We start from the raw sequence: 25,393 nt of genomic DNA, 5'->3' as shown, positions 1-25,393 counted from the left end.
CTTTTACTTTTAGTGTCTCTCTTGAACTTGAACATATAAAATTCCTTTTAGAGAGTTTTCGTGCTACAGTAAAATAAATGCAAAAAAAATTCTTACACAGTCCATTTTCTTCTAAAATCAAGACTGCCTTAGAAAATTCTCCTTTGAGGGTAACAAGTGACTATCTCTCTGTCTTAAAGTTCTGTCATGAAGTACTGTTAAACCCTACCTTCATCAAACCAGATCTATAAATACAACTGTAAATACAAAATTAAATAGAAAATTATTTTCTTTATAATTTTTTGGCAGTATCAGTTTATAATAGTAGATATTTTCTGGGAGTTGTTTTAGAGCACTGAAAATAGAGTTCAAAATTTTTTTTTTCTCAAAACACCGTTTCAGAAATATATCCACTGTATAGGGTGGCAGATGTGTATTAAAATTCCTTCAAAATGTGTTTATCAGCTCGCCTTCTTTCTTTTTTCTATTTATAGACTTATTTCTGATACATTCGATATATGGCATTTTTTCTTTCTCCTGAGAGTTACATGTTGGGATTTTTTTTTTCTTTTATAATGCTACCCTCAGTGGAAAGGGTCAAGAACCAGTGGGATGGCACCCAGCATGGCGTTGAGCTAAGACAGCAGCAGCTTGAGGACATGATTATTGACAGTCTTCAGTGGGATGACCATAGGGAGGAGACTGAAGAACTGATGAGAAAATATGAGGCTCGACTCTATATTCTTCAGCAAGCCCGACGGGATCCACTCACCAAACAAATTTCTGATAACCAAGTAAGACTCATCAGATCTTTTTTGGCAGTATTGTTTTATTGGATATACTTTTTTTCTATTGTTCACTGTAATTCTTAGTAATAGGACCCTGTCGTGTTTTTTTCCTAAGTTCTTAGAGTATATATTGAAATTTATATTAAGAATTTGATCTGGAAGATTTTTTGAAAAATTTCTGGAGGCATAACAAGTAAGAATGTGTATGTCTCCTAGATTTATAGCTCACTGACTTTTTGCAAGTGAAACACACCCTTAAATCAGCATCTCGAAAGAGAACATTTTCAAGATTCCAGGAACCCTCTTTTGCTCCCTTCTGTACCGTATTAGTCTGTTCTCACGTTGCTATAACTAACTACCTGAGACTGGGTAATTTATGAGGAAAGGAGATTTAATTGACTCATAGTTCATTTGAGGGCTACTGTAGTGAAGCATAACTGGGAGGCGCCAGGAAACTTAAAATCATGGCAGAAGGCAAAGGGAAAGCAGGCACCTTTTTTACAAGGCAGCAAGACAGAGAGAGAGAGATAGAAGGGAGAAGTGCCACACATTTTATTTATTTATTGGAGACATTGTCTCACTCTGTTGCCCAGGCTGGAATGCAGTGGCACTATCTCAGCTCATTGCAACCACCACCTCTTGGGTTCAAGTGATTCTTGCCTCAGCCTCCCAAGTAGCTGGGATGACAGGTGTGCACCACCACACCCAGCTAATTTTTGTATTTTTTGTAGAGACGGGGTTCTGCCATGTTGCCCGGGCTTATCTGCAACTCCTGAGCTTGAGTAATCTGCTCACCTCGGCCCTCAAGTGTCACACACTGTTAAACCATCTGATCTTGTGAGAACTCACTCACTATCACAAGAACAGCACAGGGGAAATTCATCCCCATGATCCAGTCACCTCCCACCAGGCTCCTCCTTCAGTTGGACATCAGATTTGGGTGGGAACACAAATCCAAGCCATATTACTTACTTACCCTGAAGGTTATTTTTATTAATAAAATTTTCCAAGACTTTCATTTGAGGGCTAATATAGTGAACAAATCAGATAAGTAAGTTTAGTTTCCTTTAATGTCTTTTTAACCAAAGTGTTTTATCAATTTCATAATAGCAAGTATCTTTTTTTCATCAGTTCAGCTATAGAGTTGACAATATTGAACAACTATGGTATTTTTAAAAGTGGTTTTAGGATTCTCTGTATAAAATTATAAAATATTCTTGAATTGGAGACTTTGGTTGTGAGGTTATAGTTTGGTATAACATTTATTTGCCCTTCAGCTAGCCTAAGATAGAAGTGTATATTTGTGAAGAATTTAAGAGAGTATATGTAGAAAACAATCGAAAATGTGGAAGTATGTTTTTATTCTCCACAAATGCAGACTTTACTTGGTTACGGTTTTAAAAGCAAGTGGCCAGTTATACGCATTTCTGGATCATTCTCTGTGTTTGTGATACTGCTGACTGTTTCCACCAAATGACTCCCAAGTAATAGTGAAGTCCCTGGCCCCTTAACTAGAGGAATACAATTAAAAGTGATGTCAGTGTTTCAGTTATCATATTAGAACATTATTTTTTAATCAGCAGTGTGATTCTTTTCTTCTGAAACCTTAGGGTAATTTAAAATCTTCCCAATTGCTACAAAAAGCATTATATTAAAGGTTTCAGTTGTCATTTAGATTTCATGGTGAGTATCTTGATCCAGAGACTCTCAGAGGCTGAAAAACTATGTCAAAGAACCAATGCCAGTGGACAAATTCAGCATCAGTTTGGCTAATTAAGCAAACTCTCAGTAAACGTTGCTTGGCAACGGTTATCTTTGTAAACACACCTTGTGATCCAGGGGCAAGAGATGGAAGACGTCCACGTTGTTGATCCTTCACATTTCTCCAGGCATGTATGCAGGAACTCTGTCTGTATTCAGTCCTTTATGACGCATGTCCGTGTAAGGATCAGAGGTACAGCAGAAGGAATAAAAAAGACAAATGGTTTGAGGAAGGAAAATATCTCAAAAAGAAAATGATAATAATCTTGTAATATTGTCATCTATGTACCTGATCACTTTCTTAGACATGTTTCTTTTCACTTCTACTAATTTTGGTTTAAGCTTACATATAAGAAAGGGTTTGCCCCTGGTCTGTTTTCATCTTGTGATATATGTATCTAAAGCATGTCAAAATCTGCTGGGAGTACTATTGTTTTGATTATACTAATTATTGAGTGACCAAGTCTAACAAACAGACCTGCACTTGCACCTCAGATACTGCTTCAAGAACTGGGTCCTGGAGATGGTATCGTCATGGCGTTCGATAACGTCCTGCAGAAACTTCTGGAGGAATATGGGAGTGATGACACAAGAAATGTGAAAGAAACCACAGAGTACTTAAAAACATCATGGATCAATCTCAAACAAAGGTAACTCTAAGGCCCTGGCAGGTAAATGTATATTGTCAAGTTGAGAATTTTATTGCTTTGGCTTTCTCATGGAAACCTGCCAAACATGTGGCTACTACAAGTACATTTTATTATTATTTTTTTATTTTTATACTGTGATGTGCTGAGTTAGTATTATCATACTTAGTACAGAATGTATGCTTATACAGTATGTATTTGAATTTTTACAATGGAGTTTTTTTTTTTTAAATCAGCCTAAACCTTGCCAGTGATTACATGTTCTGATTGTCTTACGCTCTCAGTATTATCTAGAATACACTTTGTAGTCTTCTGATGGTAAGGAGTGCAGGTGTTTACAGATGCATCAGGGTAATGGTATCCCTAAAGGTAATTGCAATAGCGTGCTATTTGGGTGGGGCATCCTAAGTTGAGGACCAGACACACATGGATCCAACACTAGATCCCTGAAATATTCTATGTGCATTTAGGATGTTAGTTAATTTACTATCTTTTTTCCCATTACTTTGTCTAGTCAGAGTATTTGGAACAGCCCAAAATAGAATATGTGTTTACAAGAGAATTTTCTGTCACTTGAACACCTAGAATCTGAGAAACTATGAACAGTGATTAGCATCTCTTTAAGATTGCATATTTATATTCATCATTAGTAAAAAAAGATGTGTACATCATGCATATAGTACTGGGAATGCCTGTGTCTAAGTGAAATTACGCACATCTTTATTAAAATGCAACTGTCTTAAAACCAATTTGGTATCAAAACACATCTATTTTGACATGAATAAAATGGGTATTAGAGCACTTTATATTCCTGATATATTCTGGATAATAAAGTATGGCCAAGCATTTAATAACATTTTGACATGGATAAGTTTTATACATTTCCAGAATGTTATTTTTAGTTATAATCTCTGAAGCTCTGAAAACTCGAAGAGGAGAGTTACAAAGGCAGCATGTGAGGCTGAATGTGTTGTTAGATATGCCTTGGATACTGGAGAAAATAAGACTGGGTTAGCAAAGACAAAACTTCACGAGTGGTTAAAGCAGAGTGGCTATAGTATTGGTCTTTCTAACATTTTACTACAACTTTTCTCTTCTTTTATAATAGGTTATTTGGATATAGTAAGGATATCATAACTCAGGCGGGGAAGAAGGTGAATTAAAAACAGCTTTAATCTTAAGAGATACAGTCCTTGAATATACTTTATCTTTGTGTTTCCAAAAAATCCACGTATAAGAATTAGGACTTTGTTTTCCTTGTAAACTTAAAAAATTGATCCCTTAGGAATGTGTGGCCTGCTTTATTTAGCACCTCCAATTCTTTTTTTTTTTTGCTTTTACTTTGTAAATATTTTAAGACAGCCTACAGCAGTAGTTGGATTAGATGGAAGAGGCAATTAAAAATGAATTATATTGCAAGGTGATTTTTCATTTATCATAGCTAAGACAATCACAACGTTCCAGTTTCTTTGTAGTTACAAGTGGTTGTCCTTATTGTGTTTTCTCTCTGCATTTTTGGGGGGTGGGTGGAAATAAGTAATTATATTAATATTTAGACATGATTTAGATATGTTGTTATCTATAAAGCAGGGAAAACAGAGCAAAACTGGCTCATAGGATCCCTTCATGAATGACAACTAGGGCTTCTGTATGAAAAGAGAGTTTTCTCTTTTAAACACAGTGATATTTACAATTTTTAACTATTTTAAATGGACATCTTTGTAGAATATATAAATCTTTCTTTGCCTTCTTAAAGCTTGTGAATGTATATTTAACTTTTTTTGAATTCTTGGTATTATTGTTGCAAAGATAGAATTAAGGAACCTTAATGGATATAAGTGACCTTAGAGTTCTTCTGAACCAGTGTTTCTCAACCTTTCTTTACATTATCGCTTCCCTAAGGAGCCTTTGTAGACTCATCTTCCCCATGAAATTTTAATACCATGATATACTGTGTACTGTATGGTTGTGCTTTATACATTAAAAGAGTACATTTTTTCACCCTCCCCCTGAAAAGAATGAACCATTTATTACCTCTGTTGAGAATACATGGTCTAATCTAATATTCTCAGGCTCAGAGAAGTTAAGTGATATGTTCAAAGTCATGCAACACAGTCAGGATGATACTTTTCTATACTAAATGGTAATGCTCTTCATGCTGTGAGTTCTGAAGAATTGGCAGTAAATTTATTCAGGTTGCTATACTATGTGAGATTTGGGGCTTTGTTTTGTGCATATAAATTTTGAGTATCGTCTCATTGTCAGGCACTGTACTAAGCTCTTCACACACATAATTTCATTTAATCTTCACAACAACCGCAGGAGAGAGGTAGCATTTTCATCAGTCCCACGTTGATGAATAAACTGAAGTACAGAGAAGTTAAGGAATTACTCAAGACTGCACAGCTTATAATGGCAGAGCTGGGATTGTAATTCAAGCTTGACTGGCAAGTCAGGCTCTTATCGTCTCTAAAAACAGTTTCATTTTTCTTCTTTGAATCAGACTGTCAGCCATTGCTGACGTTCTTGGTGACTGCTTTGTGTACCCGCCTCTCAGTTCTGTCTGTAATTCCGCTTACTGATTCTTATCTGTGTTGAGTTTCGAAGCCATATCAGATGAAAGATACGGGGCCTTTTTTATGCATAATGTAATGCACTCCAGTACGTGGCCATCACACCCCGTCTAATGGCTGCTGAGAGGGCTTTTACCATGGCTGCCCTCTTATCTTCCAGCCTGTTCTGTATATACATCATTGTCAGCCAAATTCTGGAGGGGTGAAGGGTTGTTATACTTGCACATGGAATACTGTGCAGCATAATGTGTGAAGTTCAATATCAGCTTTCAAAGGAAATGTTTTGTATGAATTGCAGTTAGCCTAAATAATTTGGCTATTCACAATTATAAGTCCACAGTCCCTTATCTACAATGCTACAATTTCTACAAAATCTAAAAACAGCTTTGATAACAGAAATCTTTGAATTGCCATGCAGCTGTTTATTAAAGTCTTTATTTATTCTGGTTAGTGTGAATAGCCTTGTTCCTTGCTGCAGAAATATTAATGTGTTTGATTGCTTTCCCAGACCCTGTCCAGGGGTAGTAATTAATATAGTTACTTTCATAATATTAGTTTTCTAATGTTCAAAAAAAATCTTAATTCTGAAACACAACTGAGTCCTGATTTTTTGGATTCTTTGAACAGTAGGCCTGTCTCTAATGTTTCTAACTAATCTATATATCCTGACCACTACTGTTTTTACTTATAACTTTTTTTCCTTCCATCTCCTAATGCTAATTAACAAATTTTCTAGTGCCAGTTGAGATAGTGATTGTTGAAATGTGTTTATAGCACAGTCAGTGTGGATGCCTGATTTGGGTCTGAAATGCTATTTTAGCTGTATATATTTTGGCACTCCAGGGCTAAAATAACATTCTATATGTGTATATACGCACACACACACACACACACACACACACATATACACACATGTATATATACATGCACATATATATGTGTGTGTATACACACACACATATAACTGTGTGTATAGACGTGTTTGCACATGCATGTATATACAGGTATGTATATATATGCACACTCATGTATATACACACATAGTTATCTACATTAAAGTATTGTAAAGGAAATGAGACAGTATAACTCTGTGCTATAAACAGTTTCTTAGGAATCACTAATTACTCTGTCTTTTTCTCCTTGTCCTTATTGCATTTTACCTTGCCTATGTTAAGGTATTTCTAGGTTTGTATAGGCAGAACAGAAAGTACAGAGTGTAAGGTATATGGGGCAATCCTTGGTTAAACGCCCATCTTATGCACTTGTCTTCTGTGCTAACCTATAGGAAGTTATTTCAACTCACCGAGTCTCCATTTCCTTGATTCTAAAGTGGAGAACATGTCTGATATGTAGGGTTATTGTGATATCAAAAGTTATGTGTAAAAGTTGTTGGTAGGTAGTATATGCTTAAGAAAAAGTTGCCCAAACTGTCATCATATGCTCTTTCGTATAATGTCTTTCTGATGAATCCACTGCCTTTAGTCAAATGCACAGTACTTTCTGGGGTTAAATTAGCAGAAGGTTGAGTCATTATCAGTTGTTTGTCCATAGTCATTTCGAACTCTTTCTACTTTAATTAATGATAAAATACTTCATTGTCTGCTTTTCTGAGTGCAGTATAGATATTCTAAAACTTTATTAACAGATGAAATTTACCTTGCAATTAAGCATTTTCTGCCAAAGCAAAAATCCAACCATCCTGGGAAGAAAAGGTACAGAACTTAAAAAGACACAATTATTTATTTTTAAAAAAATTTTATTTTATTTATTTTATTTTATTTTATATTATTTTATGTTCCAGGATACATGTGCAGGACATGCAGGTTTATGACATAGGTAAATGTGGTGGTTTGCTGCATCTGTCAACCTATTACCTAGGTAGTAAGTCCAGCATTCATTAGCTGTATATCCTGATGCTCTCCCTTCTCCTGCCCTCTTCCTACAGGCCCCAGTGTGTTGCTCCCCTCCCTGGGTCCATGTGTTCTCATTGTTGAGCTCACACTTATAAGTGAGAACATGTGGTGTTTGGTTTTCTGTTCCTGCATTAGTTTGCTGAGGATAATGGCTTCCAGTTCCATCCATGTCCCAGCAAAGGACATGATCTCATTCCTTTTTATGGTTGCATAATATTCCTTGGTATATAGGTACCACATTTTCTTTATCCAGTCCATCATTGATAGGTATTTGGGTTGATTCCATGTCTTAGCTATTGTGAACAGTGCTGCAATGAACATACACATACCTGTATCTTTATAATAGAATGATTTATATTCCTGTGGATATATACCCAGTAATGGGATTGGTGGGTTGAATGGTAGTTCTGTTGTTAGGTCTTTGAGGAATGCCACACTGTCTTCCACAATGGTCGAATTAATTTACATTCTCACCAACAGCATTAAAGCCTTCCTATTTCTCCACAGCCTCACCAGCATCTGTTGTTTCTTGACTTTTTAATAATTGCCATTCTGACTAGCATGAGATGGTATACCATTGTGGTTTTTGATCTGCATTTCTCTAATGCTCAGTGGTGTTGAGCTTTTTTTCGTATGTTTGGTGGCATAAATGTCCTCTTTTGAGAAGTGTCTGTTTATAAGACACAATTATTTAATGTAGGAGGCACAAATACAGATTTATCCAGTAAGATAACTTTATTTTCTTCCTTTGAAGTGATATTATCTTTCTCATTAATATTTATTAATTAACAATGGCCAGCTAGACATGTGGAATGTATATAGTTTTCAAAAGGTTATTTAAATATTGTGTATAGTAAAGACTGATTTTCAGGCCGGGCGCAGTGGCTCACACTTGTAATCCCAGCACTTTGGGAGGCCGAGGCGGGCGGATCACGAGGTCAGGAGATCGAGACCATCCTGGCTAACACGTGAAACCCCATCTCTACTAAAAATACAAAAAAATTAGCCGGGCGTAGTGGCGGGCGCCTGTAGTCCCAGATACTCGGGAGGCTGAGGCAGGAGAATGGCGTGAACCCGGGAGGCGGAGCTTGCAGTGAGCGGAGATCACGCCACTGCACTCCAGCCTGGGTGACAGAGCGAGACTCCATCTCAAAAAAAAAAAAAAAAAAAAAAAAGACTGATTTTGTAACTATTCTGAAAACAGGTTAAGTTTCAAAAATTTAATTTTGATTGATGTTCCAATTAATTTTGTTGTATATTTGGAAGCTTCTATTATATCTGTTACTACTTTTTCAGTAATGATGTTTATTGTCCCTATAGATTAATAAAAATGAAGTTTTTTTCAGCTTTTATTCTTTGTCCAATTTGGTCAATTCCTTTTAACAGTGATCAATAGAAGATACTCATTTTTGGATTGTTTCATAAGGCCTGATACCAGCCAGGCTCAATCTTCAAGCTCTTAAAAACGAATGCTGTAGCAGCTGTCATTCCGGAATGAATGGGCTTAGGTGAAAAGTACAGGTAGCCTTATCCTCCTAGCATGTCCACCAATATGAGGTTCGGAGATTTGGGTCAGTCAACTTGATTTATCCTCTCAGAAGCTTACTTCTTTCCCTGAAAGTCACCTTTATTTTTCAACTTGTTTTATTTTCTTTGCTAGCATTTGATTTTTAGTTTTCCCTTCCAAGTTGGGAATAAAGCTGGCCAAAAAGAGAAGTGTAAAAATTATAGTCTTCTATATTTTCCTCTTCTGTTATGTTGTTTTAATATTTCAAGTATCATTTTATTACTTTTTTTAAAAAACAATTGCCAACAATGTCTTTGTGATAAATGCCTATGAATGTTAATGTTTTCATTTTGTAAATATCAAACTCAAGCATGCGGGTATTTTCTCAGCACATTTAGCTCCATATCAAACAAACTAAAGAGCCAATGCACACAGAGACAATGCCCACAGTCTTTGTTTTTTTTTTTCATTTGCTTCTTTTTCCATTAATTGATTAATCAACTAGTTAAACAAGTATTTATTTAGCTTCCTATTTGCCAAGCTCTGTGACCAGCCCTAAAGATTCAACCATAAATACACCTCATTCCTGCTCCCAGGAAACTGACATTGCCTAGGGGGAGCCTTGTAATGTACGTAAGTAGTAAATAGGAAAATAATACATAATTATAGGAGATTGTTTTGGAGGCGAGAGAAATTAAAGAGGTGCTATGTAAGAGAGGGACTTAACTGAGGCAAATTTAGAAAGCATAACTTGGTGGCATTTGAGCTGGTTCTGAAGGTTAAGAGGGAACCATCTGAAGAAAATTACAGAGTGAACAGCAAATATAAAAGTCATGAGGCAGGAAAGAGCACAGCATGTGGTTGCAATATAATGAATATGACGCTAAGAGCTTGAGGTGTGGTAGGAGAGGAAGGCAGAGGCCAGATCATGCTGAACTTTGTAAGACATGGTGTATTAGTCCGTTTTTGTACTGCCATAAAGAACTGCCTGAGACTGGGTAATTTATAAAGGAAAGAGTTTTAATTGACTTATAGTTCAGCATGGCTGGGGAGACCTCAGGAAACTTAACAATCATGGCGGAAGGTGAAGGGGAAGCAAGGCACCTTCTTCACAAGGCGGCAGGAAGAGAATTGCTGAGTGAAGGGGGAAGAGCTCCTTATAAAACTATCAGATCTTGTGAAAACTCACTCATTATCACGAGAACAACATGGGGGAAACCATCCCCATTATCCAATTATGTCCACCTGGTCTCTCCCTTGACACATGGGGATATAGGGGTTATAATTCAAGGTGAGATTTGGGTGTGGATACAAAACCTAATCGTATCACATGGGAAGGAGTTTGGATATTAAAAGTACAATAGAAAGCTATTGGAATTGTTAAGAAAGAGAGTGACACTGTCTAATGTGTATATATATTAAAATTTAATCTCTCTGGATCTTATGTGGACAATAGGTTGCTAGTGGGTATAGCGGAATAATTGGGAAGACCAGAAAGGAAGTGATGGCTGTGGTCCAACTGGGACATGGTGGTCCCCGTGGCTACTGTATGCCAGCAATGATGGAAAGAAGATGGTAGATTTGCGATATGCCTTGGAAGTAGACAAGACATTTTGGTGGATTAGATATATGCCTTAAGGGCTTGGAAACAATCCAAGATGGTATTTTGTAAAAGGATGAGTGGTGGTACTATTCACCGAATTGGGAAAGGATGTGGGAGTTTTGGAAGAACAAAAATTACAAGTTGGGTTTTGATAAGTTTGAGATGCCTGTTAGATATCTAAGTATATAGGTTAAATAGGCAATTATGTATATTAATCTGGAACTCAGATGTGAATTGAGAGTTCTCAGCATTCACCTTGGAGGTTGTTCATGAACATGTGGGACTGGATGAGATCACCAGGGAGGGAGTGAAGATGAAGAAGAGAAGGGTATGCTTAACTGAGTCCATAAGGCCTAGGGTTTGGTGATTGAGCAAAAAAGGAGGAAGGAGCAAAAGGGACTCAGAAAAAATTTCCAATGAAGTGGAAAAAAAATTGCAGATTGTTGTGTTCAGAAATAGAGGGAGGAAAATATCTCTTAGAGGAAATGGAGAGAGGGGAATGTTTCTAAGAAAGAATGATCTACTGGACTGAATTGGACTGAATAATCAAATAAGATGACACAGCACACGATAATTCCACAGCTTGGACATTCCTGGTGATTGTGGAAAGAGCAATTTGGAGGAAGTAATGTGGCCGGAAGCTAGAGAGTGAGATGAAGGTGAAGAAGTAGGAACAGTTTATGGAAACAACTTTAGAGAAGTTTGTGTGAAGATGGACGGAGAGATTAGGTAGTGCTTAGCGTGGGGGCTGTAGGGTTAAGAGACTCGATTGACTTTTCTGTTAAAATGGATTATAGTAAAGCATGTTTGTGTGCCTATGAGAATGACCCACTAGATGAGAGACTGGTGATTAAATGCAGAGGGGACAAAGGAAGGACAGGAAGGCTTTGAGAAGATAAGAAAGTGAGATTTAGAGAATTGGGTTTGGTAAGAACTGGAATGCATTTTTCATTATGACCAGAAAAGGCAACGAGAAGGTGAGTTTAGATGTACATGAACTAGGCCATTAGTGGTGGAAGATGATAGGTTCTCCGTGCAAGAACTGAGCTTTATGATCCATCAAGCACATTGTCAGTGAGGTTGGAGGTGGGACTAAGAGAAGTTGGAAGAGAGAGGATTGAGTGTAAGATCAGATCTTTGTGAGTGGGATAGAGAGTTTTCTAGGGTAAATTTATGGTATTGCTGGGCAGTAATGAGTGCCTATTTGTGGTTTATATTATTAAATGTAAGGAAAGGTAGCCCTGTTGAACTACTCTTTAATAGCATTCATCTACTCAATGAGGCAATGAAGAAGAATGCAGATGGAAGTGGGAGAAAGATGGAGCAGGGAAGAGTAAGATCTTTGGAAATGAGAGGAGAACAGGATTGCCTCTGGTCCATAATGGTGTCTAATGTGTCCCTTTCTCTGGGTAGTGTCGTCCCTCACTAGAGCTATGGCTTGGCAAACAGACCTTGAGTTGGATTTCAAACTTCACTTCCTCATTGAGGCAGCGGTCAACCTCTATGTACAGTGCTCCTGAACCTGAAGCTCGGTATAGGAACATAGTGGATACATGTGTTGTGCTTTCCACAGCGGGATTTTGCCTGGAAGATGGGTGAACAATAACCTGGAGGTAGCAGTGGGGAGCAGGGAGGACTCTTATTCCAGCTTCTCAAACTGAGGCATAAAGGATCTGAGAGAAAAAGGAAAAGACTTCATGAAAAGTTTGCAGGGGACCCCATGCAGTGGCTCATGTCTATAATCCAGCACTTCGGGAGGCTAAGGCAGGTGGATTGCTTGAGTCCAGGAGTTCCAGACTAGCCTGGGAAATATGGCAAAACCTCTTCTCTACAAAAAATACAAAAATCAGCTGGGTATGGTGACACATGCCTGTGGTCCCAGCTACTAGGGGGGCTGAGGTGGTAGGTTTGATTGAGCCTAGGAGGTGGAGGTTGCAGTGAGCTATGATCACACCACTGCACTCCAGCCTTGGCGACAGAACCAGACTCTGGAAAAACCAAAAAGTTTGCAGGAGAAATAATGGCCCTATGGAAACTGGTTTCAGTGAAGACAAAAAGGGATTGGTCTGGGGAGATGGAAGTTACCGCAGAGTCTGCCGATCCTAGAAGAGGAGCTCTAGAGCATGGTGGAAGAAGGGTTGGGGGAGTGTGTTGGAGCAGACTGGGGAAGGTATTGGAGTTATGGTTCAATATCGGTTGACTAATGAAGACCAAATATCTGGTAGTGACTTAACTAAAGGGGAAATAGGATGTGGTGAGGGAAATCCTCTCAAGGAAATGGCTCTGTGGTCTTGACTATTTATTTCCTGACAATCACAGCCCCGGGAGAGATGCTCCTTTGGGTTCACAAGGCTGTGGGCAGGGATCATGGGGTAGCAGCAGGGGGTCGTGTTGGGAGTGTCAGTGGGGGCTAGCAGCTTAGGACGGGGTCTCCTTGAGTCCCATGCAGTGAATTTTCAAATATCATGATGACGATCTATCCTCTACGTAACCAGGATTGGTCACTAAAAGACCATAGATCTTTGGAAATACGTGCAGTGACTGATTCTTCATTTCAACTGCATTTTCCCCCACAGCATGCTTTAATGTATTTCCCAGGTGAATATTATTTAAAAGAACAAAATTACCTTGTGAAGGTGCTCACTGAAAAGTTTAAGGAATTGTTTCATTGTAAGTTTTCTACCTGCCACTCAAACTACTGATGCTGCTGTTTTTCATTCTAAAAGAGATAAATGTATTTAAATATTATATTAATGTAAAGGTCACCTTTTGAGCACACCAAAATTTGGCAACACACATTGATGGGTTTCCTGAGATGCTCTTTTCATTAAACTCTTTAAAAAGAGAGACATATCTACTCATGTTCAAATACTCTTTTGACCAATTATAAGTAAATGCACAATTGATTAAGTAATATATCTTGTAGCTTAAAATATCAAGTATTATTTAACATCTTTAAAATAACATTTTAAAAAGGCAAGTAGTCATGTTTTATTGTGTTACAAAATGACTATAAGCTATAGGGTGTCATAGCTGCTTTTATTACAAAAATATCTTTTTAAAGCTAAGCATTTACATTAAAAAAAAATCCTACTTCCCTTTAATGTAAAGTATTATAAATCTGTCACCCGTGGATGTCCTTAAATCTTTTATGGGAAGCTATTTATATTTTTAGTTGGTGTCATTTCTTGCAGTAAAGACTTTTATAGTCTGTTACTTCTTCTGTTTGAAGTAAAAAAAAATTATTTCTGCTAATGTTACCCTTCTAAACTTAAAATGTTGTATCTTTAGGTTTTCAGCCTGTGTTCTTTGTGATTTGTAGATTTAACAAAAGATTTTAAAAAAGTTTTCTTTGCCTTTGTCTTCTAGCCACAAATTCCTAATCTTAAAATCATTTCTTTTCTTGTAACAGCATTCCTTCCCTTGTATTATCTCGTTACTTTTCTCAATACGTCCTCTAGCTGTGTTCTGATCTTTCTTGAGACGTAGCAGTCAGAACTGCCAAATATAAAATCTACATTGAGAATCATAGACGAATGCAAGTTCAGTGCTGGATGCGATCTTAGAACTCTTCCACATTAATGCTTCCCAACCTTTTTTGCGATCGGCACACTACTCATCTATTCCCGCCGGTCACCTTTCGTTTACATGCAGCGATTCTTAATGAAGCTGAATTTGAAACTAGGGATGGAGGTGAGAGTGGAGGAACACTTCTAGTAGGTTTTGTGATTTCTGTGATGGATTATGTAGTTTTAAAAGGATCTCTGGAGATTTTGAAATGGGTAATTTACTGATCCAGTACAAGCCCCTTATTTTAAGGATGAAATAAATAAATTGGAGATTTGAAATGATTTACCCCAAACCATACAGCTAGTAAATGGTGGAGGTGATAGAATTAGGTCATTGTCTTCTGAGAGCAGTGTACACAAATGGCATTAAAGGGGGTATATTAGCCTGTGTAATAAAGTATGAATACGTGTTCCTGAGACTCTAATTTCAGTGATTTTATTGACTTATGATATTATGATAAATCATGTGGAATTCCTTGAGAATGGATAAAAAATCTTGTAATATTGAGTATACCATACTCTAGCCTGGGGTCTAATTTTTAAAAGTAAGAAAAAATAAACTGGAGGTGGAGGAAACAACTAAGCTATAGTCTATTAGAAATTTTATATAAATTATATTAATTTCAAAAATCAGAATATAAAATAACATGTATAAGCTATGATTTTAAATTTAAACACATACATTCATTATAATATTATGAAGACAATTTGAACTGCTATAAGTAGGGTTTGACTTTTAGTATAGTCATTATGTTTAGTAGTTAAGTTTATGATAAAAATTTGATACCAGCTATATATGCATTAAAAAAAATTCCAGGACACTTATCATTAAATTTCACATTTGCATGCAATAAGCAAAATTAATTTCCTAGTATTTCACCAAATTCATACATGAGGTTAGGGAAAATATTTACTGAGTATTCACTATATCTTGATACATTTATATGTGTATGCCTCATTTTCTCCTTAAAATATTGCTGCAATATGGAGATGTTATTCCTATTGCTGTATAAGTTTATTCAATAAATACTTGTTGAGTTGCTACTGTATGTAGGTCCTGGTCCTACTGGGTGCACTGATGAGCAACAGCTTTAAACGGGCAAGAAAACAATTGCTTACTGTCATGATCAGAGATACAATGAGGAAGGCAGAAAAGTGTCCCCCAAAGAGATTATTCTGGATTTTCTGGGTGAGCCCCATTTCATCCCAGGAGCCCTTAAAAGTGGAGGAGGCGGCAGAAGAGTGGTTCAGAGAGATGTGATGTGAGGACTTTACCTGCTGTTGCTGGATTTGAAGGTGGAGGAAGTGGCTGTGAGTCAAGGAACGTGGCAACCTCTGGAAGTTGGAAAAGAAGAGGAACCAGATTCACCCCTAGACCCTCCAGAAATAAATGCAGCCCTGCTGATAACTTGATTTTAGTCTAGTGGAGACCCGTGTTGATCACTGGCCTACAAAACTGTAAGATAATAAACTTGTGTTGCTTTATACCACAAAGTTGATGGTTATTTATGATAGCAGTGATGAAACACCAACAGCCATGGTAGGGGAAACTATGGGATGCCTTGGGGAAGGTACCATGGTTTTGGAAAGTGTTTGCACCCAGGTCTGGAGGGTCAGTAGAAGTTAACCAGGTGGGATGGGGAAAATTAGTGGAGGCTGGAGGAGAGGAGCAGGAGGATATTTAAGGTAAAAAAAGTAAAATGTAGAGTTCTGGATGTGACAGAGGTAGTGACTGCTCAGAGGATTAATAATTGGTTCATTTTTATAGATAAATGACATATGAAGTATGGAGTGGGGAGATGCCTCCTGGGGAGGTGAGCCAGAGTCAGATCATGGAAAACCTGTGTATCAGGCAAAGTTTAGGGATGATGAAGACAATCCTTGCCCAAGCACTCGTGGCTAGTGAGCGATGGAGCTTTGTCTACCTTAAACCAAAATCCATATTTTTTTACTTATATAACCAACAAAGTAGACATCTCTTACAAAACAACTAAAATTTGTTTTTCCGAAAGCTTCCTACAAAGTGAATATTTTTAAAGTAGTATCTCTTTTCCCACTGATGATCGGTAGATAATTTGTCAATAGGTGGTCTAGCTTCCGGAATGAGAATGTTCCACTGGTCACCAAAGTGTGCTGCTGAAGTTACTGTACCCAGTGGAATACTGTCTGAGGCCAAGTGCTCACGGTCCTCTTAGCTCACTTTTCCTTTGAAGCGTGACCTTAGTTTGTCTACCTCCCCTCCTAGCCTCATCCTTTATACTTGCTAGGTATCTAAATATCTGTCATATAAAGAGAATCATCTGCCTTTACCCTTAGGGTTCTTAGACATTCGCGTCCTTTTCCCTAGTTTGGACATTCTCAGGGTTTAATAGAATTAATCTGTAATGATCTCTTTTTACATTAGCTGTTGCCATATAACCTATTATGTGCATATGAATATTCTTAAATAATAAAAAAATTCTGATTATAGGAAATGAAGGTGTTTGACCTTACTAAATTTTTTAATGACTCAATTTTATATATTGAATGTTCTTAAAGGAGAATTGTCTGTTTGTAGTGGATTGATTGCATATGTGCACTCCTTTAATCTTTGTTTTCTAGTGCCTTTTTAGCACAGCCTTCATTTGGCTATTCTTAATGTTTTTTCTGTTGATGTTTTAAAAATAGAAAATATGGGCAGGGTTTGGGGAAGGATAAAACACCACCAACAACAACCACTCAAATTCTAGTGGGTAACTTCTAAATTTTAAAAATTAAAAAAATATTCGCCTATGATTACAAAAAGACCAACAACCACTAAGCACTGAAAGGCTTATAACAGAATATAGTTCTTTTCTCTCGACTCACTGCAGTCCCCTTCCTAGAGGCAACTATTCTCCTTACCTTCTTCTATCATTTTTACATTTCCATATTCTAAATAAAATGGGTATGCCATCATCTTTCAATTCTTCAGTATTAGACATTGTCTGCTGACAGCCTATTTTGGTAAATACATAGGAAGTTGCTTAGGGATGCTACTGTTCTTTTCCCTGCTTCGTCATTGAATTTTAGGTAAATACATATACAGTGCTGACATTATTTTGCCTGTCCAAACATTATTACCAGCTAAAGACTGAGGTTTACTGTAATTTTGTTTCCTATGTGTTTGTTTTACCTGAAATTAATAATTGCCTTATTTTTATATGCCTAATTTTCTTTGCACCTATTGCTAATCCCTCCCACATTTTCCAGTGACCTGACAGTACAATTTTCCACAAAGCCAGTCACATTAAGCAGGCTATCACTTCTAATACTGTTCCTTGGTCCTTGGTGACATCTCTTCTGGAGACATGCTTTCTAGGCCTGCTACACAGCCATCATGCTGGGTATTTGCTTTGCTCCTAGTTTAGAATCCCTCTTTCTTGGATCTCATGGAAGTTTCGTGTTATTCATTTGTTTTTGCCTTTTTTTTTTTTTTTTGATTTATTTGTTTTCTTCTTTGGGGAGATTTCCTCATTTTGTCTGAGTGTATCCTTTGTAAGTTTTGTCACGTTAAAACAGGAATACAGAGTGGTGGCAACGCTGAAGACAGTCCATACGTGCTGCAGTTTGGATTCACACCCTCTTTTCTGTGATCTCCTCTCACTGTTAACAGGAGAGCCCCTTTGCTTCTCCCTGGGTTGGATCTCTTTTTTATGCTTCTCGTATCTTCCTCCTTCTTGATTTGCAAACTGAGTTCTGTGGGGGACATCTAGAAGCTTCTTGAAAAATGGTATGCAGGAGTTATTTTTTATAATTAATTCAATTATTATTTTTAGTTTTTTAAAAAAATTTTTACTTTAAGTTCTGGGATACATGTGCAGAATGTGCAGGTTTGTTACATAGGTATACATGTGCATGGTGGTTTGCTGCAACTATCAACCCGTCATCTAGGTCTTAAGCCCCGCATGCATTAGGCATTTGTCCTAATGCTCTCCCTTCCCTTGCCCCCTACCCCCTGACAGGCCCTGGTGTGTGATGTTTCCCTCCCTGTGTCCATGTGTTCTTATCGTTCAACTCCCACTTATAAGTGAGAACATGCAGTGTTTGGTTTTCTGTTCCTGTGTTAGTTTGCTGAGAATGATGGTTTCCAGCTTCATCCGTGTCCCTGCAAAGGACATGAACTCATTCTTTTTTATGGCTGCATAGTATTCCATGTTGTATATGTGCCACATTTTCTTTATCCAGTCTATCATTGATAGGCATTTGGGTTGGTTCCCAGTCTTTGCTATTGTAAATAGAGCTACAGTAAACATACATGTGCATGTGTCTTTATAGTAGAATGATTTATAATCTTTTGCGTGTATACCCAGTAATGGGATTGCTGGGTCAAATGTTATTTCTGGTTCTAGATCCTTGAGGAATCACCACACTGTCTTCCGCAATAATTGAACTAATTTACACTCCAACCAACAGTGTAAAAGCATTTCTATTTCTCCACATCCTCTCCAGCATCTGTTGTATCCTGACTTTTTAGTAATTGCCATTCTAACTGGTGTGAGATGGTATCTCATTGTGGTTTTGAGCTTTTTTTCATCTGTTTGTTGGCTGCATAAATGTCTTCTTTTGAGAAATGTCTGTTGATATCCTTCGCCTACTTTTTGATTTGGTAGTTTGATTTTTTCTTGTAAATTGTTTAAGTGTAGGAGCTAATTTTAAAGACATAGCATGGCCGGGCACAGTGGCTCAGCCTGTAATGCCAGTACTTTGGGAGGCTGAGGCAGGCAGATCACTTGAGGTCGGGAGTTGGAGACCAGCCTGGCCAACATGGTGAAACCCTTTCTCTACTAAAAAAAAATACAAAAATTTGCTGGGCATGGTGGCACATGCCTGTAGTTCCAGCACTTTGGGAGGCCGAGGTGGGCCGATCACCTGAGGTCAAGAGTTTGAGACCAGCCCGGTCAACATGGTGAAATCCTGTCTCTATTAAAAAAATACAAAAATTAGCCAGGTGTAGTGGCAGGCGCCGATAATCCCAGCTACTTGGGAGGCTGAGGCAGGAGAATTACTTGAACTTGGGAGGTAGAGGTGGCAGTGAGCTGAGATCACACCACTGCACTCCAGCCTTGGTGACAGAGCAAGACTCCGTTTCTAAAATAAAATAAAATAAAATAAAATAAAGTAAAATAAAATAAAATAAAGTAAAGGAATATTATGCAAAGATTGTCATTTTGTAAATACTTGTATAAATAGGAGGTATAAAAAGTATGAAGGTATAAAAAGTTCTGCTGAAATGCAGTTTTAGAATGGGTGGAAAGATACGAAAACTATAGAATGTAGTTAAAATACAATTTAAGAATGAAACAATATCATCATTCAAGGCCTTTTTCCAGGATTCATGTGATTAATCGTTGTTTGAAGAGGATTATTGACCTTTTACGAACTCATAACAAGGAAACCAAACTGGGATGGAATGTTCTGGAAGAGGTAGTCCTTAACCCTTAAAGGAGTGGTAGGATTGTGGTAGGATTGTGATAAATGGAGAGGGTCAGCAGGACATTTTTATATGGCTATAACATTTTCTTGTGGACACAATATTAAGAATATTCTAGAGAAAAAGGAGCACACCACTGTTACCTAAACAGAGTATTGAAGAAAACTAGGGGATAAAGTTGGAGAAGTAAACTGGGATCAATTATGGAAGAAATTAAATTCCAGGCGAGGAAATTTGAATTGATTCTGCAGGTTAAGAAGTAAGTGCTAGGGTGAGGTTGATGACATTCAAGAATGTCATATAAACAGAATGTTAGTATGTAGTCTTTAGTGTCTGGTTTCTTTGACTTAGCAGAATGCATGTGAGATTCCATGCATGTTGTTGCATGTATCAGTAGTTTGCTTATATTTATTGTGGAATAGTATTCCATTGTATCCCTGTACAAAACTTTGTCTATCTGTATGTAATACCAGTTGGTATTTGGGTTGTTTTCAGTTTTTGGCCATTACCAATAAGGCTGCTATATACACTGGCATACAGAGTTTATATAGACATATGGTGGTGTTTTTTTGTTGTTGTTTGTTTTTGAGACAGTCTCACTCTGTCACTCACACTGGGGTGCAGTGGTACAATCTTGGCTTACTGCAACCTCTGCCTCCTGAGTTCAAGCAATTCTCACTGCCTCAGCCTCCCGAGTAGCTGGGATTACAGGCATGCCCCACCATGCCCAGCTAATTTTTGTATTTTTAGTGGAGAAGGGATTTCACTATGTTGTCCAGGCTGGTCTTGAACTCCTGACCTCAAGTAATCTGCCTGCCTCGGCCTCCCAAAGTGCTGGGACTACAGGCATGAGCCACTGTGCCCCACCTAGACATATGTTTTTGTTTCTCTTGGATAAATACCTAGGGGTAAGATTGCTGAGTTATATCATTAATGTGTGGTTAGCTTTATAACAAACTGCCAGCTGTTTTTCAAAATGGCTGTACTTTTACCTGTGACGTATGAGAGTTGCAGTTACTCCACATTCCTGCCAACCCTTGGTATAGTCATTTTCTTAAAGCCATTTTAACATGAAGCAATGTCTCATTATGGTTTGAATTTACATTTTTCTAATGATTAATGTGCTGAGCATATTTTCATTTGCTTGTCATCTAAACATCTTCTATGGTAATGTATAGGTTTAAATCTTTTGCCCATTTTTAAAAATATGTTAAAAAAGATACTGCATCATTATAAAATAAAATAAAAATGCCAAAAAGTACAAATAGGAAAGTAAACGAACTTAAATCCCAGCACCCAAAAATAACTGTTTGAATATTAAGTTAATATTCCAGACATTTCTCCCTCTATGTATATATACAGATAGAAGGACAGATGGGTAGATGGATGAATGGATGGACAGAGAGAAAAAATACATGTAAATAAAGTCTATTAGATATGCTGATGTCTACTGTGATACAATTTGTATACAGTAGTCCCTCCTTATCCATGGTTTTGCTTGCTGTGGTTTCAGTTACCTGTGGTGTATACAAAAAGAAATCTTGAGAGAGAGAGCGATTACATTGACAGAAGTTTTACACAGTATATTGTTATGATTGTTCTATTTTATTATTAGTTATTATCATCAGTGTCTTACTGTGCCTAATTTATAATGTAAAAATAGGTATGATGCATGGGAAAAAACATGGTGTTTGTAAGGTTTGGCACTATCTGTGGTTTCAGACATTCACTGGGGATCTTGAAATGTATCCCCTACAGATCAGGAGGGACTGCTGTATCACAAAATTCATCAGGATTTTTAGTATATTCACCATGTTGGGTAACCATCACTACTCTTAATTTCAGAAAATGTATCATCCTCCCAAGAAACCCCATACCATTAGTAGTCAGCCTCCATTGTCCTGCACCATGCAATCCTAGGCAACACCTAATCTACTTTCTCTCTATATATGAATTTACCTATTTTGGAAATTTTATATAAATGGAATTTCACCATATGTGGCCCTTTGCGTCTAACTTCTTTCACTTAACATAGTGTTTTCAAGGTTCATCCATATTGTAACACGTGTCAGTACTTCATCCTTTTTTTTTTTTTTTTTTTTGAGACGGAATCTCGCTCTGTCGCCCAGGCTGGAGTGCAGTGGTGCAATCTCGGCTCACTGCAACCTCTGCCTCCTGGGTTCATGCCATTCTCCTGCGTCAACCTCCTGAGTAGCTGGGACTACAGGCATCTGCCACCATGCCCGGCTAATTTTTTATATTTTTAGTAGAGATAGGGTTTCACCATGTTAGCCAGGATGGTCTCGATCTCCTGACCTCGTGATCCGCCTACCTCGGCCTCCCAAAGTACTGGTATTACAGGCGTGAGCCACCACGCCTGGCCACTTCATTTCTTTTTATGGGTGAATAATATTCTATGTATAGATATAGTGTATTTTGTTTATTAATTTCTCTGTCAGTCTAGGTTGATTCTACTAGTTGGCCATTATATAGATAATGCTGCTACAAACATTTGTGTACAGGTTTTTCTGTGGAAATATTTCCAGTTCTCTTGGATTTAAATACCTAGGAGTGAAATTATCGATACTAATTTTTAAAATTGAGTTGTTTTCTTATTATAGAGCTCTGAAGAACATAAAGTTTTAAATGTTGAATTTACAGGTGTGTGTATCTCTTAACTCATATAACTCCAAGATAGCTCTGTGTTCTAATTTTGATGTAGATTTAATGAAGGGTTTATAGAAGCTTATTTGTCCAATGCATTCTAAATATTACTAAATAAGAAACCAACTTGTATAGATATGAATTGTTTAAAATATATAAAGTCAGCTGCTTCAATTATTTTTATTTTGTCTGAAATATTTCTTCAGATTTTATTTCTTCCTAGAATTCATTTAGCCACTGACTGTATGAGCATTTGTTGATATTGTCTTTATGTAAGTCAACACAAAGGCAATTTTATTGACTTACATAAAGGCAGTATCAACAAATATTCATATAATCACTGACTGTATGAATATTTAATCCTTAAAGGAGTGGTAGGATTCAGTGACTGAATGAATACAATTGCCTTTTGTATTGACCTACAACATATGGGGGAATAATTTAACTTACAATTATGAGCTGTAAAATGTAGTTATAATTATTTTATGATATGGATGTGATTTTAATATTTTTATGGCTCTCCCCCTTTCACTCTTCTCAGAATTCACATGACCACCCCACTAAGGATTATTCAAGACACACATACAAATAAATCTCCCAGTTACCTATGGTGACTTGAATAAAAGGTCCTTTGGGGGCTGCCTGTTAGTTTTTTGTTTAGGGGATGCGTGATGTGGAATGTCACACTGTAAGTAATGGAGCCATGCTGTCATATTGTTACTTTCAGTATTGCTGACAGACAGAACGCCTTGGAGGCTGAGTGGAGGACGGTGCAAGCCTCTCGCAGAGATCTGGAAAACTTCCTAAAGTGGATCCAAGAAGCAGAGACCACAGTGAATGTGCTTGCGGATGCCTCTCATCGGGAGAACGCTCTTCAGGATAGTATCTTGGCCAGGGAACTGAAACAGCAGATGCAGGTAAGTGCATGGGAAACCACACCAGTACTCGTGTTTGCTCTGTGCGCTTTTGATCCCTCTGCATGCAAATGTGTTACCCTTAAAAGGTGAGGTTGTCACTTTATTCTCTTACGAAATCCGTGCTCTCCTGTGAATAATAGGTTTCTTGAAATAAGCTCTATTAGATATTTTTACTTAATGTTAGAGGGAAAAAACCCACCTTGTTTTATGGAAGTAATAATTGTTTATTTAGAGTTAGAGGCTCACAGCTATTCTGCTTTTTGTCATTTTAAGCCCTATTACGGTTAGCTTTATTGAATCCTAAATTATAAGGGCATTTTCCCTTAATGTGAAGTGTTTCTTTCTCCATTTATTATACATACTTATTATAAAAGCTGCAAAAGCTCTATGGCTTAGTTTATAACTAAGAATAGTAGGCTTGATGGTATTACTTTTATGGCATTAGCTTGATAACTGTGATTGTATGTGTAGTCTGAGGTTCAAATATTTCTTCTACACAAAATGTGCTAATATAAAACTTTTCATTTACAAACATTATGAGGAATCTTATGAAATACGTCTGAATCTTTTTCTGCCCTCAAGTAGTTCTGCTTTAGTGCTCTTGAACCTTCCAGTTCAAAATCTGATTCAGGCAGAGCGTGGTGCCTCATGCCTGTAATCCCAGCACTTTGGGAGGCCAAGGTGGGTAGGTCACCTGAGGTCAGGAGTTCAAGACCAGCCTGGCCAACATGGCGAAACCCCATCTCTACTAAAAATACAAAAATTAGCCAGGCGTGGTGGCGTGCACCTGTAGTCCCAGCTACTTGGGAGGCTGAGGCATGAGAATTACTTGAACCCAGGAGGTAGAGGTTGCAGTCAGCCAATATCACGCTACTACACTTCAGCCTGGGTGGCAGAACGAGACTGTCTGTTCACTCCCCAAAAAAACAAAACAAAAACCTGTTTCAATGGGGAAGTCTCCTTGTCAACCATAGTATTACATCTGATTACTTTATGCCATGCCATGCTCACATCAGTCTGACAACTATTATTTCTGATGTACTTGTGAACACGTGTTCCATTGTCTTTTGTTGTTGTTGTTTTGTTGCCCAGGCTGGAGTGTAGTGGTGTGATCTCAGCCTGCTACCACCTCTGCCTCCTGGGTTCAAGCGATTCTCATCCCTCAGCCACCTGAGTAGCTGGGATTACAGGTGTGCTCCACCATGCCCGACTAGTTTTTGTATTTTTAGTAGAGATGGGATTTCACCACATTGGCCAGGCTGGTCTCAAACTCCCGACCTTAAGTGATCCAGCTGCCTTGGTCGCCCAAAGTGCTGGGATTACAGGCCTGAGCCACCGTGCCTGGCCTCCACTGTCTTTTGATACATGTCTCCACTTGTCCCAGTTGGTCACATGGTTCTTCAAGGGCAGAGATTATATCATCCATATTGTTGCCTACGCAGTGCCCTGTGTGCAAATCCTAAGTAAATACTGACTGCTGTCCTTGGACCTTGACTCACCGTTATGAAACTCAGCATTGAAACCTTTTTTAAATCCGTTCTTAGGAGCTCTTTTCTCTTCAAACATCCAACAGACCATTTTGTAAAATGTCAACAAATGTGTGGATCTGGATGAAGGATACAGAGTCTTTCTTTGAACTACTCTGATTCTTACAATTTTTCTTTAAGTTTGAAATTATTTTCACTGAAAAGTTACACAATTTGAAAAACAGATCTTTTTGGAAAATGAACTTATTTATAAATTGTCCCTGTGCATGAAAACTCATGGTGTTTTACTATTCAGTTCTTAAGATTCATTTGTTGAAAATTTCTGTTTAAATACATTGCTGCTTGAATCTTATTCATTGCACAATACATTTTGTGACTTGTTAAAGAGCGTGACCAGGCAAGTATCAAAATTAAATCTGTTCCTTTGACTCACTCTTTCGAGCCTTATGAGGTCACTATAAATGTTAATTGATAAAATATTCAGCCATCAGCTGTATTTTAGGAGGTCATAGAGGACTCTAAGTGTGGTTAGA

General features: G+C 37.6%; 1 protein-coding gene across 5 annotated transcripts in view; it reads left to right on the top strand.

Annotated features, from left to right (window-relative positions):
• The window catches only part of LOC116463116 (utrophin-like), a 572,404-nt gene that overhangs the window by 274,801 nt on the left and 272,210 nt on the right, over positions 1-25,393 (top strand). For all 5 annotated transcript variants that reach the window (XM_058434468.1, XM_032146075.2, XM_058434467.1 and 2 more), the window contains 3 exons: positions 568-773; positions 3,024-3,178; positions 23,184-23,373. In XM_058434468.1, coding sequence (XP_058290451.1) covers positions 568-773; positions 3,024-3,178; positions 23,184-23,373 — 551 coding nt within the window. The remainder of the gene's footprint in view (positions 1-567; positions 774-3,023; positions 3,179-23,183; positions 23,374-25,393) is intronic.

Source organism: Hylobates moloch, unplaced genomic scaffold (assembly GCF_009828535.3).
Source record: "Hylobates moloch isolate HMO894 unplaced genomic scaffold, HMol_V3 SCAFFOLD_26, whole genome shotgun sequence".
Taxonomy (NCBI): Eukaryota; Metazoa; Chordata; class Mammalia; order Primates; family Hylobatidae; genus Hylobates; species Hylobates moloch.
This window is presented reverse-complemented; position numbering and strand designations above follow the sequence as displayed.